This window comes from Sphaeramia orbicularis, chromosome 6 (assembly GCF_902148855.1).
Source record: "Sphaeramia orbicularis chromosome 6, fSphaOr1.1, whole genome shotgun sequence".
Taxonomy (NCBI): domain Eukaryota; kingdom Metazoa; phylum Chordata; class Actinopteri; order Kurtiformes; family Apogonidae; genus Sphaeramia; species Sphaeramia orbicularis.
Window position 1 is genome coordinate 35349699 of NC_043962.1, and position 20836 is coordinate 35370534.

General features: G+C 37.1%; 1 protein-coding gene across 1 annotated transcript; it reads left to right on the forward strand.

Annotated features, from left to right (window-relative positions):
• The first annotated feature begins 1443 nt into the window (after positions 1 to 1443).
• LOC115421537 (unconventional myosin-Va-like) lies at positions 1444 to 20785 on the forward strand. Its single transcript, XM_030137461.1, has 40 exons — positions 1444 to 1577; positions 3703 to 3813; positions 4781 to 4952; positions 5205 to 5349; positions 5454 to 5610; positions 5693 to 5836; positions 6417 to 6498; positions 6663 to 6770; positions 6872 to 6978; positions 7122 to 7387; positions 7473 to 7554; positions 7642 to 7782; positions 7900 to 8025; positions 8511 to 8594; positions 8859 to 8975; positions 9145 to 9242; positions 9338 to 9424; positions 9559 to 9667; positions 9765 to 9976; positions 10066 to 10222; positions 11303 to 11542; positions 11711 to 11959; positions 12700 to 12793; positions 12876 to 13018; positions 13113 to 13226; positions 13427 to 13561; positions 13675 to 13731; positions 13813 to 14040; positions 14151 to 14218; positions 14310 to 14384; positions 14466 to 14664; positions 15077 to 15170; positions 15267 to 15410; positions 15507 to 15661; positions 15750 to 15839; positions 16906 to 17056; positions 17157 to 17439; positions 19042 to 19216; positions 19684 to 19764; positions 19856 to 20785. The coding sequence occupies exons 1-40, from the start codon at positions 1551 to 1553 to the stop codon at positions 20006 to 20008; spliced, it is 5460 nt and encodes a 1819-aa protein (XP_029993321.1). The 5' UTR covers positions 1444 to 1550; the 3' UTR covers positions 20009 to 20785.
• Positions 20786 to 20836: the final 51 nt, after the last annotated feature.

A 20836-nucleotide genomic window follows, 5' to 3' on the forward strand; every position in this document is an offset into this window, starting at 1 on the left:
GATAAAGGCAGTAAGATAGAAGTAAAATAAATAAAAGACATGAAATACTAAAACAAAAAAACTTGCTATCTTTTGGCAGTATTCAGTACAGTGTCGAAATATTTAACTGCAATAAGAGAATATTCATCAAAAGTGGTCAGTAAAATATATACATGAAATGATCAATTAATATATTTATTGATAATTGAGCTTATGTGTCGTTCTTACAGCATATACTGGTAAGGCATCTACAGTTTGAAATATGCATCACACTAAGGTTTTTGTAGCTGTTTAGAAAGGAAAGAACAAAATGTACTAAAAGAAACAAGATGTAATACAGGTGTTCAGATTTTATAAATGTATATCTACTGTGTATAAGTATTACCACTCAGGAAAAATCAAGAGTGTATAGGAAAATGACACATGAATTGCAATGATTAAGCAGTCTGTTGATGTTCTTCATGGTCTGCATTTTGAGATAACTGGCCTTCATACTGTGTGTTTGGCTTACTCTGCAATTGTCAGAATTATTTTCCAAATGAGATTAATAAAATACAGTCATTAGTTGAAGACGCATTCAGATTGTTTTTTGTAGTAGAAGTAGCAATACCACAAAGCTAAAATACTTGGGTAAAAAGACTGCACTCAAAACTTTACCAAATTTAAGCAAGTAATATCAGAAAAATGCATTATGAAAACTAACAGCAATAAGTGAGAAGTGGTGCCTGACAGTATTTTACTGCGAAATATGTTTGTGGATTAATATTGCATTCTAGAAAATGATCATACCGTATATTTGTACCAGCCTTGTTTTCAATTTTGTGACAAAACATTTTGCAACTAATGCAAGAGTTTTTATGGATTTTATTTAGCTGTACTTTCATAGAAGATAATGGTATTTCACATTTTGTCTAAAAGACCGGGAGGATAATGCAAACAAAGGAAAAACACCACAAAAAGTGAAATGTTGAGAAGTAAAAATGAATCTTTCATCCAAGTCCTTGAGATAAAAAGCACAACTGTGCTACACAAAATTAACATAACCCAGACAAAAATGGTAATTTCATGGTGATGTTGTTAAAGATAAGGGATTTCAGGGAAGCTCAAGTACCTTTGTTTTGTTTTTTTCTTCCTAGGTGTAAAGTTGAAGTTTGTTAAAGTGCATTTGTGACTTCCTGTGTACACCGGAAGTGAAGTAATAATGTGTTTTTTGAAATAAAATCAAAGTTTGCAGACTATCAAAAAAGATTAATACTGGATCTATGAATTATATATGTTAATTATTTTGAATGTTAAATTATTTTGTGACATTTGATATCGTACATTTAGGGTTAGACCTAAATGTACGGCTTCTGCTCTTACTCGCGCTGCCCACTGGGAGGCACCAGAGAAGCAGGAGAGGGAGACGGGAGATGTGCGCGCGGCGGACTGACAGTTGTTGAACCCTCGCGCTGAGCAGCACCGGGTCCAGGACCGGAGCTGGAAACTTAGTGTGGTCCGATCTGCCTGCCCTGAGAGTCAGCAAAATGATTTAGCCTGTTCTCAGAGAAACTTTTTAAGGGTTGGAAGACATGGCTGCTTCTGAACTTTACTCCAAGGTAGGCAACCTGGATTGAATTAAACTGTGTCGGTCGCTCATTCAGTGGTTTTTTATGCATCACCTTTAATGTTAGCTTAGTTCAACAGTTAGCCTTGAATAAGTTTACCTGTCGAGAAGGATGCGCAAGTAGCTCCAGATGATTAGTATTTACCTCACATATTTTGTACTCTGCAAGTTAGGAGTTTAGTCTTCTTTTAACGCTTTTTAAACCTATTTCTGCCACCTAAATCAGTCCATATCCATCTGATTTATATGCATGACCGCTGTCAAGTGACTCCAAGTAGCTAGTTATATGGTCACTTTCCTGAGGTACAGTGGTACTTTGCAAACATTTCATAACTTTCTTTTTTCCGAATAAATGTGGTTCAAAACATGATCCTAAAACTAGGCAAAGGGAATCCAGCATTAAACAGTATTCATGAAGATAACATGCAAAATTATCCAACCTAAAATATTTTATATGTGGCAAAAAATATGTGCACCTCTAGGATTATTTATTCTACTGAAGGATATCAGTGTTATTTTAGTGCCTGGGATGGTAATCTGATGTGTGTATGTGAGGCCAAACCTTTGAAGACAAATCCTGGTCTTGACTGTAAAAGTCTGATCTTGACAACACAGATTTGTGGAAGCATGTCATTGCTCCAACAAAGAAGACCTATGAAAAGGAAGAATTGTTGATGTTCACCAGGCTGGGAAGGGTAACAGATTTGTACAGTCAACTGTCAGACAAATGGAGAAGATTTAACACCATTTGTTACCTAATCCAACAAAGTTCACAACAAGAGCAAGATGTGTTATAGTCCAAGACCTCACAATCAACCCATGGGTAACCTCTAGGAATGAAAGACCTTTCTTACTTGTCTTACTATGACTTATGACATTCTACATCAGCTCTCCGTCAGTGAATAACTATGGTAAACATAGGAGAGATGTAAGGAAGAGGCCAGTACTCTGCATAAAGAACATTGCAGCACATTTGCAGTTTGCTTAACATCATATGGAGACACCAGAAAGTCACTAGAAATAAGTTCTTTGGATAAATGAGACCAAAGTAGAACTTTTTGGCTTAAATGATAAGTGTTACACTCACTGCATTCCTACATAAGAGCCTTATCTCAGCTGTAAAACATGGCAGTTTCATGGCTTGTCATCATCGATTGAACCATAAATTTGATTTTTACCAGAAAATTTTAAGGTATCCATCCATGAAGTGAAACTCAACAGAAAGTGGATCATACAGCAAGAAAAACAGGTCAACAATCAAGTCATTCTACCAAGTACTGTTTATCGCAGGAGAGTTTGAATGTGTTAGAATGATTAAGTTAAAGTTATTTTTTCAAAATTATAGAAATGCTGTAGAAGACCCTGAAGCAATAAGTTAATGTAAAAAGGTCATATATCATCCCTGGATTGAAACAGTTCTATAAGTATAAATGGGTTAAAATCTCTCCAAATCAATGTCCAGGGCAGTAGATCTACATGTTGACCCTTTATTAAGCTCTTGCTGAAAAGGGGGACACAGGAGTTATTCAAGACATGGGTTCATATACTTTTATCACACACAAATATAACATCACACAGTTTTCCACAATAAACAAATAGCTGTCTTTATTTCTTTAGGAGAATTTCTGAAAATTTTATAATGTTTTATGTAAAACTTGACCACCACTCAATTTGTGGGGCTGTTATTGTTATTGATATTAGGGGTAAAAAAAACCCAGACAATTATATCTAGCATATTCTATATGTATTTTCTACGGTGACCCCTCAAGTGTGGCTATTGAACAGTGGTGACAAAGATGTGTTATAGAGGCAGAATATTTCACAAAATGAGTCTGACATCAATAGTATATAACACAGTTTATAACATGTGTTAAGAAAATAAGCATATATGTTATATGTTTGCATATCTGCCAATTTCTGTGATAGGACTAAAGTGGCCAACTGATAAAGTGATCATGCATTAGCTTTAATTAGTATTTCTGTGGAAAATAGAAAATTGGGAAGAGTTCACAGCACCACTGTACATGTCACTGTTCTTTTAGTATACTTTCTAAGGGACTGTGAAACTAACCGCAGTGGATGAATAACTCTGACCCAGTTTCTTTTGTGTCCATCAGTATGCCCGTGTATGGATCCCAGATGCAGCCGAAGTGTGGAAGTCAGCAGAGCTTATCAAAGACTACACTCCTGGGGACAGCACCTTGTCTCTGCAGCTGGAAGATGGCACGGTGAGACAGTCAAATGCCAAAAACAAACACACTCAGATAGTCACACACAGAGAGATTGGAGCGCTGAGGTAGAAATTAATGCATTATGTCATAGAGTTATGCACACATTTGTCTTACACATGTAATGGAGTCTAATATGTTGCTGTTTTAGTAAATGCAATGCACCATGCAAGACAACCCTACATGTACATTGGCAGCCCTGCAAAAACTTGAACACCAGAGGCCTAGAGGTGTTTTGGTGAAAATGTGAAAATAGCGTTGTTGAAAATTTTTCATAGAGCGAGTGCTGTTACTACCTGCAGCTGTGATGTCAAGTTTGGACATGCACTGCATTCAGGTATGGAAATGAGGCTGAGGTATTATCATGAGTGAACTTGAGCAAGCAAAGTAGATTTAGCATTAGGTCTCCCAGCTGATCTACATTTGCTTGTTTTGTGGCTTTTCCCTCTGTATGTCCTTGCAGTCATGTCCCTTTTTAAAAAACTGAAATTATTGATATGCTGGAAAGGTTAGTTTGAGTTGTATAAGATAAATATCCATGGCCAGTGTATTGAGTACAGTAGATGATAGAGTTTAGGAAAGGCAAAAGAGACAGTATAAGAGCAAAGTAATGTATTGCTGTAAATGAGGGCAACAGCAAAAGAACCTTTTAGCCACCAAAAAATAGTTCAACTGAAGTGTATGGTGTATTTAGAATATTTTTCACTGCTTTACTTGTTGTGAGACAGCCTTTTCTGATGAAGACCTGAAGCTATTACATTGCACACTTCAAAGTTACCAGACTCGGACAAAACAAAAAAATATTTTTATCTCAGAGAACACCAGAGTTTCTGGTCTAATGCTGCTGTGGTTAGGTTGTTTGTTAGTTTGGATCCGAATGTATTAAACGTCAAACATACAGATCAAGACATACGGCTGGCAACTACCATCTAAGTAGGTAATTGACTAACTTTTTTTTTTTTTCTAGGAGGTGGAACATAAAATAGACACTCAGACCAACCACCTGCCACCACTAAGAAACCCAAACATCCTGGTGGGAGAAAATGATCTCACAGCTCTCAGCTACCTCCATGAACCTGCAGTCCTACACAATCTCAAAGTGCGCTTTGTGGACTCCAAGTTGATTTACACATATTGCGGTAATGAGCCTCTTCTCCTTTGACACACTATCACCGTCAGTGTAGACTTTGGAGCCTGGTTCACTGAATAAAATGACATAATCTACAATATGCTGATTATTGTGGCTTTTGCTGCTCTTAAAGGAACATACGCTAATATATGTATTATATATGACTATGAAATTAATACAGGAAATGGTTCTTTGCTCTTCATCATATTAAACCCACTAACCCACCCAACATTGAAATTTTGTTTCTTCTTTTGTTGTCCAGGCATTGTCTTAGTTGCTATCAACCCTTATGAGAGCCTACCCATCTATGAAGAGGATATCATCCATGCATACAGGGGGCAGAATATGGGGGACATGGACCCTCATATATTTGCAGTAGCAGAGGAAGCATACAAACAAATGGCCAGGTTTTTGACACATTGAAACTAATTTGATTTTCCTTCTGAATGAAGTGTAATTTTAGTCTTTGCTTATATGTTTTGTCTCTACATTATCATATATTTATCTTCAGAGATGAAAGGAACCAGTCTATCATAGTGAGCGGTGAGTCGGGAGCTGGTAAAACTGTCTCTGCTAAATATGCCATGCGTTACTTTGCCACTGTCAGCTGTTCCTCTGGTGAGGCCAATGTTGAGGAGAAAGTGCTGGCTTCCAGCCCCATCATGGAGGTAACATGTATGACTACAGAAAAATAAGACTTGAATATAAAACGACAAAGGATACTAACAACCAAATGTGTGTTTTAATCAGGCCCTTGGGAATGCCAAGACAACAAGAAATGACAACAGCAGCCGCTTTGGAAAGTATATTGAGATTGGGTTTGACAAGAAGCACTGTATAATTGGAGCTAACATGAGGACATACTTACTGGAAAAGTCTAGAGTTGTGTTTCAGGTGCGTATAACCTGTATGTATTTTATGTGCTTTTCTTTCTATCAGTAGGTCTATCTTTGTTAGTGTATGAATGTGGTTTTTAGTATGTTTTGTGGTGGATGGATGGTATGGTCTGGATTTTTTATTTTTGTTCAAATGTCAAATATGGCCATAAATATGTAATTTAACATGTATTTAATAACTGCACACTTCACTAGTACCCCCAAGAATTCAAATTTTAGAACTGTTTTCATCTCACAGAAATCTTCACTAGGCATGCTGAAATTAGAATCACAATGATGGTGCATGGACCTTTTTGTCTGATTTTTGCCTTGTGAATATTATTTTTGATTCGGTGGCTGTAAAAATGCATTGTATATATCCTACACCCTCTGAAACTGAATATAAAACAACGAAAGATCCACACATTAACTAATCTAACCTATGACCCAAAGAAAAGTTCTGCTGAGCATCTGTCCTCTACTGCCTCTCAGCACAATTGATTAAGCATTTCATTTTGCATGTTTGTGGCTATGCTATGCATACAGACTTTATGCATACAAACAAAATTGTGATAAACATTTGTCTGCATTATTTGTAGGCTCATGGAGAAAGGAACTACCATATATTCTACCAGTTGTGTGCATCTTCCCATTTGTCTGAGTTCAAAGCCTTCAGGTTAGGTATGTCCCTAATACCATTTGTCTTGTCTGTGAGCAGAATTTGGAAGTAATTCTGAAGAGAATATCAGTAATTGATGACATTTGTTTAAAAGATATTTCTAAGAGGTAGTCTGTAAAATATTGAGTATCTTTTATAATTATTGTCTTGCTTATTAATCGTTAAGGTTGTGCAGATGACTTCCATTATACAAACCAAGGTCAAAGTCCAGTCATTGATGGAGTAGATGATGCCAAAGAGATGAACAATACCCGGAAGGCTTTCTCATTGCTTGGTGAGTTGTAGAAGTAACAATTCAATTAAGTATGGATTAACATTTTTGATATACAGTACTCTGTCTAACATGATCGGTGGTTATTTATGTTGTCATTGCAGGAATCAATGAAGGTGATCAAATGGCAATTTATCAAATTCTAGCAGCTCTTCTTCATCTTAGCAATGTGGAAGTAAAAGAACAGTCAGCAGACAAAAGCAGCATCATGGTAATTTCATAATACATCTGAACACAGTTATATAGTCAGTATTGTGTGATATTTACAATTGTTTAGTGTTTTGTTAGAATTGTGTTAATGGTGTGAGATTTTTTTATCCAGTGTAAGATGTTTTAACACTAATTTATTACCAGCCAGACAATGCCCATCTGCTGGTATTTTGTGAGCTGATGGGGGTGCCCTGTGAGGAAATGGCGCACTGGTTATGCCACAGGAAGCTCAAGACGACCACAGAGACCTACGTCAAGCCTGTCCCCAAAATAAATGCAGTCAATGGCCGAGACGCCCTCGCCAAACACATCTATGCCAGACTCTTTAGTTGGATTGTGGGCCGTGTTAACAATGCGCTAAAATCTTCAGTGAGACAACACTCGTTCATTGGTGTACTTGACATTTATGGGTAGGTTTTCACAAGCAGGTTGTTATTTTTATATTAATGTTCCACTGAGAACTGATGATTAAAGTCAAACTTGCATTTTCTTCAGGTTTGAAACATTTGATGTGAACAGCTTTGAACAGTTTTGCATCAACTATGCCAATGAGAAGCTTCAACAACAGTTCAACTTGGTATGTCTCTTTCATTGCTTAAGATCCTCATTTTCTAGTCAGACCATATGCACACAGTAAATCATTTTAAACTTGTGCTCGCTCCAGCATGTCTTCAAGCTAGAGCAAGAGGAGTACATGAAAGAGCAGATTCCTTGGACATTGATCGACTTCTATGACAACCAGCCATGTATCAATCTCATTGAAGCCAAGTTGGGTGTCCTTGACCTTCTGGATGAGGAGTGCAAAGTAAAAAAGTTTTGTTCAGCTACTTTCCACTGGAGGAATGTCCAAGTTCATGCCATGTTTAGAGGTTATGAGTAAGACCATGACTAACTGATGTGTCAGCTCTTCCCTTTTCCATAGATGCCCAAAGGCTCTGATGACACATGGGCCCAGAAGTTATACAATACCCTCCTTAAGCGGAATGCACACTTTGATAAACCCAGGTTATCAAACAGAGCTTTCATCATCCACCACTTTGCAGACAAGGTACTTAACTGCTGAGATCTATGTCTCATTTGTGGAGTTGGCATGTTGTGTGTTTGTCTACATGAGGTTTCAATTTCCTTACACAGTTAAAACATATTAGGCAATTTGGAAACACAATGTATCTAAATGTCTTTATACATCTGTATGTAATAGCCCTGTTTCAGACTCGCAGGCTTTACAGGGTATGAACCACCGTTTTATTCAGTGAGTGCTGGGACAGTTTCCAACTCTTCCTCCTCTGAACAGAACAAGCAGTGTGGAAAAGGAACGGATGCTTGGATGACTTACATTTTCCAATAAAAAACACCAAGAGAGCAAAGTTTAAAGTTGTAATTATTTTGTCTGCTAAGTCAAAATTCTACACTTTTGGCCAAAATAATTATTCTTTCTATTAAAGCAGCATTAATATGTCTACTTCATATTTTAGAGGATGACCTTTACTCTTTTAGCCTAAAAAAAAAATTGACCTGATTCTTTATGTCTAGGTGGAGTACCAGTGTGTGGGCTTCTTGGAGAAAAACAAGGACACGGTCAATGAGGAGCAGATAAACGTGTTGAAAAAGAGCCAGGTAAAATTTCCATTTGTTTTTATATTCTCATTTTGCAGCCCCGTCATGTTAGTCAGCCCTTCTGCACAGGAGGAAGAAATACCTCTGTGAGTAAAAGCAAATAACTGTTCAGCATAATTTGTGTTGTAATTTGCTGGGCACACACCCTAGAATTGTTCAACCTTTACTATTGGAGGAAATGACACATGCCTCTGGATATAGATTGAAAACACTGCCATCTGCTGTTCACTAAAAACATGTTTTTTCTTTCTCTTATCGTCTTAGTTTGAAATGTCACTGAGGTTGTTTGAAGATGATGAGAAGGCACCAAGCTCTACCAACAAGAAGTCTAGCCCTGGACGAGCTGGTCAGAAGGATACAAAAAAAACTGTTGGACTGCAGGTGAGAATATTAGAGTTAGTGGTGTTTGCTGTTTTTGGAAAAGATCAACACAACATCACATTTAGCTAACTGATCTATATATGATACATGCACTGATGTTTAAGCACAAAGCCTGCATTTCTGTTCTTACTATTTAAGAATTTTTTGTCTCTTTCCTCTCTTCTTACAGTTTCGTCAGTCTTTACATTTGCTGATGGACACACTTAATGCTACAACTCCTCACTATGTACGCTGCATCAAGCCAAATGACCATAAGGCTCAATTCACGTAAGAGGAAGATATTATTAGTATGTTTAATGGTTATTTCAGTATTTACAGATGAACATTTGGTAACAGGTCTTTGTATGTTTTGTTTTATAAAGCTTGGCCCCTGTTAGGGCAGTTCAGCAGCTACGAGCTTGTGGCATCCTTGAAACAGTCCGGATCTCAGCAGCAGGTTTTCCATCTAGGTAGCTTATCTATAACAAGTTCTGATAAAGAACATAGGGACATTGGCATTTTGTACAAATAATTGTTTATAAAACAAACTGTTGACATATAAAAGATATATTTACATATTTATGTTTATGTTTTATTGATGCAGATGGACCTATCAAGAATTTTTTGTTCGTTATCGGGTCCTCATGAAACAAAAAGATGTGCTTCCTGATAGGAAACTGACTTGCAAAAATCTCCTAGAGAAATGTATTAAGGTATGTCTGAAATGTGTAGTGGAGCAAAGCAACAGCCCTTGTCTGATTCCTTAAATATCATATGCCACATATTCTTTTTTCTGTTTTGTGTTTCTAGGACCAGAATCAGTATCAGTTTGGTAAAAACAAGATCTTCTTCAGAGCTGGCCAGGTGGCTTACTTGGAGAAGCTACGCTCTGACAAGCTACGTTTGGCCTGTGTTCGCATTCAGAAAACTATCCGCTGTTGGCTAGCCCGTAAAAAGTACCTGAGGATGAGGGAAGCAGCCATCATCATTCAGAAGCATGTGCGTGGTCACCAGGCACGCTGGTCAGTAGTGGAGCTCAACAACATCAGAATGAAATGGGGATTTGGAGGCTGAATATATCTGCCATATTACTGATTATTTTTTTTGTCAGTTATGTGAAGTTCCTGAGGCAAACCAGAGCGGCTGTTGTCATTCAACGCAATGTACGAATGTGGGCAACAAGGAGACGCTACCAGAAACAACGTTCTGCTGCTATCACCCTCCAGTGCCTCTTCAGAGCATATATGGCTCGACAGCAGTTTTATAAGGTAAAGCAACACTGAAAATAATTTCTCAATTCTCCGTTGACTGTTGAATGTTATTATTCTCAAAGCTGAATGTACTATGAAACACAATGGAGACGGCTGTTTGTCTAAAATGTAATGTGGAAAATTTCCTAGCTCTGGAGGAAGTACAGATGTGACAAGTTTCTATAGTAACAATGTTGAGGTCAGGAAGTGTTTTGATAACAGCACATAATGTGCAGTTTTTTAGCATTTATTGCTTGTCAGTAGTCACACCGTAACTGAATATGCTGGTCTCATTCACACAGTTGATATAGTTGGGAAAGGGTGGACTGTTGTTAGTTCCTATTAACTCTTTTTACTCTCAAACACAGGACAGCAATTAAAGCATGACTCCTTCTATTTGCTAATGTTTAAAAATATGACATAGTATTAACAGCTAATGTACTGTTCTCTGAAAACAGTTATATATAATAATCTTATATTATTGCACAGCCTTGCCAAAAATAGTCCTCCATTGTATAATTACTGTAGGTAATAATATGTTTCAGTTATGTTTCAACTAACCTTAACTGATGATGTGAGTAGCTTCTTATTTCTTAAACAACCATCAGGTCGTTTAAGGTGAGAGAGCATAAATATTAGACTGTGTTTCAATGGAAAAAGGACATGTGGTCTGATGAGTCCAGATGGACCCTATTCCAGAGTGATGGGTACATCAGGGTGAGAGGAGAAGGGAATGAATAATTACCCATCATGCCTTGTGCCTACAGCACAAGCTTATGGGAGCAGTGTTATTATCTGGAGTTACTTCATTTGGTCACAGTTAGGTTCAGCAACGTATGTGTCCAAAAAATAACATGTGATATTGCATGAGCTTATTGAAACAATGTTATGGTAAATGTAGGCCCTAATCTAAGCTATAGTCGATCTCACAACAGATTAGCATGTGGGACTTTTTAGCTAGGCTGTGTATTCTTGTATTAATAAAAAGTAGTAGCACCATCTTGAAGAAAGAATATAGATTCTAGGTCTAGATTTTTGTAATTTCAGTCTTATTTGTCTGTCAAGTCCCTCATCACATATTTGATCTTGTTTTAACAGATGGTGTATGAGCAAAAGGCTGTTGTCATTCAGAAGTGGGTAAAGGGCTGGCTGGCAAGGCAGCATTATAAACGTACCGTGGCTGCCATTGTCCTCCTGCAGAGCTGTGTACGTCGCATGAAAGCCAAGAGGGAATTAAAGAAACTTAAAGTGGAGGCACGCTCTGTGGAGCACTTCAAGAAGCTTAACTTTGGCATGGAAAACAAAATTATGCAGTTGCAGCATAAGATAAATGAGCAGGTGAGTTCAGTCAAAAAGGTATACAAGTGTATCTGTGACAGGTAAATGTTCTACAAATAGATGTTATTTACAGACACAAACACACACATAAAACTGTAGACAGAAGAACATGAGGTTATTGGGAGTTGTTGCATCACATGCACAGCATGTGTGTGTCTGCCCCCGCAGCATAAGGAAAACAGAGAGCTCAGTGAGAGGCTGAATGTTGTGGAGAAGACCCAGGGTGTGGAGAGAGAACGACTGAGCAGAGAGATTGAAAACCTGCGAAGGTCAGAGCAGGAGGCCAAAGCTAAAGCAGAGTCGGTACCCTCACTGCTGGAGCAGCTCACCTTCCTTCGCCAGGAGCTGGACACCACCCGAAGAGAGAAAGATGAACTGGAAAAGGAGGCAAAGGTCTACCGGGAGACAACACAAGAGGTTGGCCACTCCCTACTTTTCATCTAAATCTGACTTCATGGCCTGTTGGCTTTAGTGGTTCCTTTGACTTTATCCTATTTCTTAAATTACATGTATGTTAGCATTGGTGGAAAAACATATGTACCTTATATTATATTTAATGTAAATCTTCCTGTTGAGTTTACATGACACATTCCCATAATCTTGTTTCCAAAACTTAACTGTCCAAGTTTAGTTTATTAATTTCCCTCCTACTTTTTTGCAAAATAATTTGTTTCTTTATTTATGCTCATGGGCAGTTTTCTTCTGCTTTTACTAGAGGCTGTGTGCTACTGTAATTTTCTGGTTTATTAAGATGCATGTGCATTGGAGTTATAATTTATTTATACACTGTTGCCCATAATTTTCTTTTCAGACTCGTTCCTCTTTCATTCCTTTTTTATACACATCAGTAATAGTCATACTGAGTCCCAGTTACACTTTATCTATCAAGAATAAATCACATTGTCACAATCATTTCATGAGAAGAGGTAAAAATATTTTATTACGACTTTATGGGCAATATTGTATGGGTGGTGGAGGGTGCTGTGGGATACTGAGTCAAGAATACCTCTTCCACATTTAGATTATAAGTTTCCATCAGTTTAATAATTTAGTTTACAATGTTTTAAGTTGCACACAGTGATTTGTAGCTTATCAGCTGAAAGACAATAATGGCATGGACCAAAGTTTTGTTTTTTTTTCTCTCATCTCACTTTTAGATGGTAGAGGAGCTGAATATGAAGAACAGCTTGTTGAACAATGAGAAGGATGAACTGAATAAACTAATCCTGGAACAAACCCAACAGTTAACAGGTAGAATACCTCAAAATTCACAGTACTTCAATAAAAATGGAAAAGAAAAGTATTTATTTATTTCTCAATGTAATTATTTCAGAGATTAAAACCAATGTTGTAAAGACTAAACAGCTGGAGAAAGACTTAAATGAGGAGCGTTCCCGTTACCAAAGTCTACTAAGTGAACACCTTTCTCTGGAAGAGCGACATAGAGATCTGAAGGAGGAGATGGACCTCAACATTGTGAGAAACCTTATTTCTTCATTTTAAGGTGATAATGTAGATTTGGACATAGCTATGTCTTTCTTTTTATGACGTCTAACATTTTCCCATTCAGAGTCCAAGCAAATCTGGTCACAAGAGGACAGACTCCAACTACAGCAGTAACTCATCAGATTTCAGTCTTAGTTTAGGGTCTACAGATGGAGAGGACAGCTCTACACACACAGAGGTAATGCTCTTCAATACTGAGAAGATGGTCTTCAATAAGTGCTGCTTTTATTATCATTATTATTATTATTGTTATTATTATTATTATAAAATTAAAGTGATTTCATTGGTCTTATTTGTTAAATAATCCTGTCAATAAAGCTTCGTCATTGGGTTGTGAGGAAACTGATCAAACCTGTACTTTTGTTGACTTTTGGTTAGGATGAGGATCAGTCCACAGTTGACCTACCAGTCCTTCTGAAGCTCCAGAGGAGAATAAAAGAACTAGAGCAGGAAAAAAAGTCACTTTGGCAGCAAATTGATAAGAAAGAAGAAGCCCAACAGGAAAAAGCAAAAGTATGTACACCACTTCTGTTTGTGATGAAATAAAAATGAGAATAATCATAATAAACCATTATTCAGTTTTGCTGATATTTATGACTATATGACTAAAACTTATTTTTCTAAAGGAGGCGGAGGAGCAGAAAAATGTTGGCAGAGCAGAACTAGATTTGGAAACACTGAAGGTATATGATAATGTATTTAGGTGAATAAAACTGCATCTTGTCACTGTTTGATTTCTTAATGTTATTCATGATTAAATTCAGCGGCAAGAACTGGAATCTGAAAACAAGAAGCTGAAGCAGGATCTGAACGAGCTGAGAAAATCTCTGACTGAAGAGAGCAAGGATCTGGTGCCTCCTGCTCCGGGATCGCTGCCGTACCAGATACTTCTGGAACAGCTCAACTCTTCCAACGATGAACTGGAGATGAGGAAAGAGGAAGTCCTTCTTCTCAGATCACATATGGTCCGCCAGGAGGCTCTTAAATATAAGGTGGGAGCGAATTAGATCATTGTTAATTACATCAGTTACATTTATTATACATCATTTTGTGTTGAATTAGAAATAGAAATATTGTATCTCTGTCTAACTGGTGTCTTAAGGACTCTGCTCTGGGAGAAGGTGTGAATTTAGATCTTACTGAGATTCCCACAATTCAAGATGCTGACAGGTAAAAACAATTGGCTCCAGCTTAAGTTTAAATGAACTTAACTCCGTCAGAGGTTATGTTTCATCTTTCATTCTCTGATGCTTTTCTGCAGGTCCACTGACATCCACACACTGAATGAAGATGGAGAGCTGTGGTTGGCTTATGAAGGCTTAAAAGAGACCAATAGGTAATGAAGTAATCCTGTGTAGGTGATTATTACATTCAAGGAGTGTTGTATTGAGTTGAATATAATGGTTCCATCCTCTAGGCTTCTGGAGTGCCAGATGCGGGAGCAGGCACGTATTCACAGTGAGGAAACTAAGACGCTGCAGGAACAGGTGTCCAAGTTTAAGAAGGAAAAAGAGCAGCAGCAGAAGCTGTTGGCCCAGAGCCTCCTCCTGCCTGAAGATGCACGGATTGACGCAAGCCTGCAGCATGAGATCACACGACTCACCAGCGAGAACCTGGTGGGTCAACTTACAGCCTGTTCAGACCTACGGGACCTATCACTCTGACTATTATCAGTTAAAGAAATAAATATTTAGATGTCTTAGTAGACTACTGGATCTATCACAGGAGTACTAATATTTTTTACTGGATATGTTGGAGTACTTTTTTACAGTCCACCACTTTCTATATTTTTAAAGAGAGGTTGGTTTTTCAAATGAAGTTATGATCCTACAGGTGATATTGTGTTACTGCATCAAATATTAATAATATACGGTATTTTTAAGAAATCATTGGATTAAAAAAAGAAGTAAGATATTTTATGGTTTTCCCAGTGAAACAGACTTGGCTGGAAAACACTTGTAAAACACTATTGTACAAAAAAATCTTTGTTGGATCTCACACTAATCTTTCATGTTTGCATCATTTCAGGAACTCATGGAGCTACAAGAGAAACAAGATAAAACCATACGCAAGCTGAAAAAACAACTTAGACTTTATATGAAAAAGCTTGAGGAATATGAAGGTAATGGTATGAATGAAACTGTTCAGCTATCATATTTACAAAATGGTGCACAGTATTTATCCTCTAAATACTTAAACTGGTCCTTATTATTTATAGTGAGTTCTCAGCAAAAGAATAACTCATCCAATATGAACGCTCCGATGAGAGCCATAAATATCACCCGTAAAGAGAAAGAGTACCAGGGCATGTTGGAGTACAAGCAGGGTGACGAGAGTAAACTGCTCAAGAACTTGGTCGTAGGTATGGAAAAAAAACTCAGAATTTTTTTCTTTAATGGAATTGCATGACAGTGTTTAAATTGGGAAAACATACTAGGATTTGTTTTATTCTTCTCAGATCTGAAGCCCCGTGGTGTTGCAGTCAGCCTCATTCCTGGGCTTCCAGCCTACATTATCTTCATGTGTCTGCGATATGCTGACAATATTAATGATGATCAGAGAGTCAGCACGCTCCTAAATTCCACCATCAGCAGCATCAAAGGGGTCATTAAGGTGCAGTATATGTGTTGAATCTGTAAAAGTACAGTGACTGGAGTGTCTGTTTGATATTAAATTGTTAAAAATTGCTCTGTTTCTACAGAGACGAGGAAATGATTTTGAAGTGGTGTCCTTCTGGTTGGCAAACACATGTCGGTTAATGCACTGTCTGAAGCAGTACAGTGGAGAAGAGGTAAAACTCATAAGGCTCCATACATGTTTCTATCCAGCTGGTTCTTCATCATCATCATCATCATCATCATTATTATAGTATAACCCTCAAAGACCTAAATAGCCACTGGTGACCAAAACCATCTACTGATCTACAATCTTTAATAAATTTTTAATGTCTAATCCTATCAATACATTTGAGTAATTCAGGAAAAATGCAGTTTCTTAGCTATTCTGTGGCGTAAGATTAGTCGTTTTTGGATTTTGAGAGACTTCGTAGTGAACATAGAAACATCAGCTTCTACTGCAACATAGGTTCACCAATAAAACCCATGTGGTTTGACAAATGGCAGAAACTGTATACAAATGGTTTTATGCACATTCAGTGATATATTTTGCTGAAAAACCTCACGTTTTCTTCAGTTTTCTCAGTTTTGCTAAAATAACCTTTGAATTTATCCTGAGCCGTTATAAATATTTACATTGTCTGTAAATGAAATACAAGAAAACACCTGCTTTTCACTGAAAAATGTAGAGGATAAAATAATCGCTTAGGAAAAGGTTTAATCTAGAGAAAAACTCATTTGGAAGTCGTCACAAAAATGGTAAGTATGTCTTAAAGGGTTAAATGTTTACCAGTTAAATGTAGATATTATGTCTTACAACAGCATTCTACTTAAACTGTTGATACATAAATATACTGTAGGTTTTCTGACAAAGAACTGAAGCTACCTGACAGCTTTTGTGCCCGAAACAAACCACAGGTCTGGATCATATAGCTTTTTATTCAGTCTTCCACAGCTTTTGACTAACATTTGTTTGTGCAGCATTTCATACTCAGATGCTATTTCCCATTTAATAATACTGTCTTTCTGCTTGTTTATGGAATTCACTGAATGAATACTGCAATCTCCTACATAAACATAGTTGAAACAGATTATTTGCTAAATCTGTCTCCATTGCACTTATTCACATTTACCTTTTATTAGTACACCAACTTGTCCACTTCTTCCAATTGTAAATGGAGAAGTTATGACTGATTAACTGATGATTAACTAACTAGACATGTCTATATATGTTATGTTTAGGTGTTTGTGACGTGCAACACTCCCAAGCAGAATGAGCACTGCTTGACCAACTTTGAACTGTCGGAGTACCAGGGGGTTTTCGGTGATCTGGCCATCCAAATTTACCGTCAGCTCATTAAATGCATGGAGGACATCCTGCAGCCCATCATTGGTCAGGACATAAATCCATCCCCTCTTTAAATCTCCATAGTTAGATAATATCAGTATCACATCATGATGTGATGCATTTTGTTATTATTTCATGCATGCAGTGGTGAGCATGTTGGAGCACGAGACCATCCAGAGCGTTCTAGGATCCAAACCGACAGGCCTGAGAAAGAGAAGCAGAAGTTCCTCTGTGAACGAGGCTGTTACGGTGGATGCTCTCCTGCAGCGTCTCAGCTTCTTCCACACTACAATGAATCAACATGGGATGGACCTGGGGGTCATAAAGCAGGTGGTCAGGCAGCAGTTTTACATCATCTGTGCCGTCACGCTCAACCACCTGTTGCTGCGTAAAGACATGTGCTCCTGGAGTAAAGGCCTGCAGATCAGGTACGACTAAGATTCATCTGTTGTTACTGTATTTAACGCAATGGAAGAGTGTATTTTCAATTCACAGTCTTAACCCTGTTTTCACTTTTATCATAAAGGGAATACTGGACAACGAAGGACAAAATAAACAGAATTTCAACTTTAATATATTACATTCACAACCAACTTTTTCAGTTCAGCCCAGAAATGTTCCGTAGGATTAAATGAGCTTTGAAAAGGCCACTGTTTACTTTAATGGCTGTAAGTCAGGTTATTACAATTTTGATCTGTGCTTAAGGATTCAAGGACGCTTTATTGTTATATATAAGTACATGGTACATGGTAGAAATGAAATGAGTTACTCAGGTCCCAGTAAAATGGCAATGCCAAGAGTAGAAGCCATAAACAATTCATAAAATACCGTTAAGAGAGCAAATATCCATAAAAATATCAGGATAAATAACAGAGAAATGTATACACACAATGAAATATATGTCAGTTTAAGAGATTGCACTTTCCCACCAGCATAAAAACAGATAAAAAAAACATTTGTGTATACTGTTCAAGAGTCAGCATTATAGCATTCCTGTTCAGTTTTGTTTCAAATTATCCCCATTATTCGTCTTCTTCATGATGACATCAGTTTTGTTAAAGCTGATGATCTATGCATGTTTACCCACGTGTTTTTTGGATTACATGCTTCACTCCTTTTCTATTCATAAGGGTCATCATGTCAGAACAGTTGCATTTTTGTTTTAGAGAACATTCCTCCTAAAAGAGTTTTAGTGTTGTTTGTAATGTCAGTGATGTCTTCCTTCAGTTGCTGGTGATACAGCGTTCTCTTTATTCTGTGGATGGAGATATTTTTGTGCCAATTACCTCTAGACTTTTTACCAGTTTGTCAGTTTTTGTCTGGGGATCTGTTTCATCTCATCTCCAGAAGGTTTCCTTTCAATGTGTGGTTCCATGGTGTTAATATCTGTATCCTCATTTGTACAGAAGATCATGGTACTGTCAGATGTTCTCTCCTGAACACCCCCCCCCCCCCCCCCCCCAAATCGACAGCCACCCAGAGGTTTCTAAAGTCATGACATCAATTTTCAGACATTTGCAGGTTGTGACTGTGGTGTTTGTGAAGTTCTGACTCTCTGGGTTTGTGATAAAATTATTAAAAGCTGAAATTTCCTCTTTTATTTTTCTCAAATGCACATCATCCAAGTGAAGTGCTTGGTCTTATTGAACTAACATAAAGGAATGAAATGTGTTGAATTGTGAAAAAGTTAAAGATATCTATAAACCTCTCAATTCACCATTCTAATACAGTTGTAGCCAAAGGTTTTATCAATGACACAGATTTTACCTTTGTAGACTTTGCTGATTCATTTGTTTTGGTTTTCTTTCCATGTGTTTCTAAGGTACGTTGAAGAAAAATTACAAGAATTTAATGTTTCACGTTTTTTTTATTGGCAAATAAATCACTACGAAGTTTTTTGGCCACAACTGTAAGCATTTTCCTTTATAAAGCTACTATTATTTCTAAGCTTCAGGATATTTGTGTGTCCTCAGAGGAGATGGTTAGTTGGGTGTGTGTAGAATGATTTTTCTTTACTGCTCTGGCTGCAGGTACAATGTTTGGCAGCTGGAGGAGTGGCTCTCTGAGAGGGAGTTGGCAGACTGTGGAGCCAAAGAGACTCTGGAGCCGCTGGTTCAGGCGGCTCAGCTCCTGCAGATTAAAAAGAAGACCGAGGCTGACGCCCAGGCCATCTGCAACATGTGCACTGCCCTCACCACAGCACAGGTCCAGCATCAGTGGCATTAAACCTACTATAACCGAACACATAATGCTCTTCTACACCTTTATTGTATATATTTTTGTATATTTCTTTAATTATCATATTGATAATATATTGTCTAGTACATGTTGTACAAATTGCTGTTCTATGTCTTACTAAAGTATTTTAATATGTATATTTGGTAGATAGATAGATAGATAGATAGATAGATAGATAGATAGATAGATAGATAGATAGATAGATAGATAGATAGATAGATAGATAGATAGATAGATAGATAGATAGATAGATAGATATTCAGAGCTCTATATATGTTTTGTCTATTTAGAGGTTTATATGTATATATTTATCTTTTTCCGTTTTATTGATATTTTTTTCCTGCTTTTTTTATTATACTTGAAATGGAGTGACTTTAACTCTCAGTAATTTCCTCCTTGGATTAATAAAGCATTCTGATATATATATTTTTCAGATTATTAAGGTATTGACATTATACACCCCAGTGATTGAGTTTGAAGAACGAGTGCCAACTACTTTCATTGACACTATTAAAGTGAGTATCTTAGATTTTTAGTTTCTATTAAGAGTATACTGCTGTTCAAACATGCTTCTTTTGACTAATGCTGTGTATTTCTAATTATCAGGACATCTTAAAAGACAGAGTCCAGTCATTCGCCCTGATGATGGACACCAAGAAGATTTTCAGCGTCACCCTCCCCTTCACTGCCTCCTCTGTGGCTCTGGAAACCATTCAGATCCCTGCTAGTCTTAATCTGGGTTTTCTCTCCCGCATCTAGGCCAGAGATCAGGACACACCTAGTTCTCTAAAGTCTGAGTAAAAACACCTGAGGAATGTGTACCAGTTATGTTTTCAGGATCAACCGCAATAAACAGTTGGGATGTATTTAAGCTACTGTTTGACCCTCATCAGTAGTGGATGATAAATGTATGAAAAGAAAAAAGGATTTTCAACATAATATATTGATTTGTGTCAGTGGATGCATTGCTGATACAGATATAAATTATATTTTGTGAAATCAAGGTGTTCATCTATGCTTTCTTGGACATGGGTTTTATAATAGCCATGCAAGGAAATCTAACCTGTAACAACAGAAGTGCAATGATTATAAGGATATAAAAAATACCCTGGTGACTGGATTACATGTAGCATTTTCACAGACACATTTTTAATTATTGACAACCAGGAAAAAAACGTTTAGTTTGCTGCATCACTAACACTAATTTATATTTTTGATGACTTTGAATCATTGTTATTTCTGTGCCTTATTTATTATAAGCCACGACAAAAGAAAATATGATTTTCAAGAATGTTTTGGGGCAACAAACTGTTTTTAGTAAGTTGAAATATACTAAACAAGTGCTGTCATGTTACAATTTTTGCAGGTCAAGGTTATTGCAGATTTGCAGAGGTATTTCTACTGTTGACACTAAGACACACTAATGTTCTCTATATACAGCTGTAAGTGTTTAACCATTTAATCAATTCTTTGATATTTATGTCTTCATGCTTATTTTTTCTGTTAATGTTCAATTAAACTTAACCTTTGCAAATACTTAAATGAAAATGCCTATAAATTCATGAATTATTAACCTTTTGTTCTACT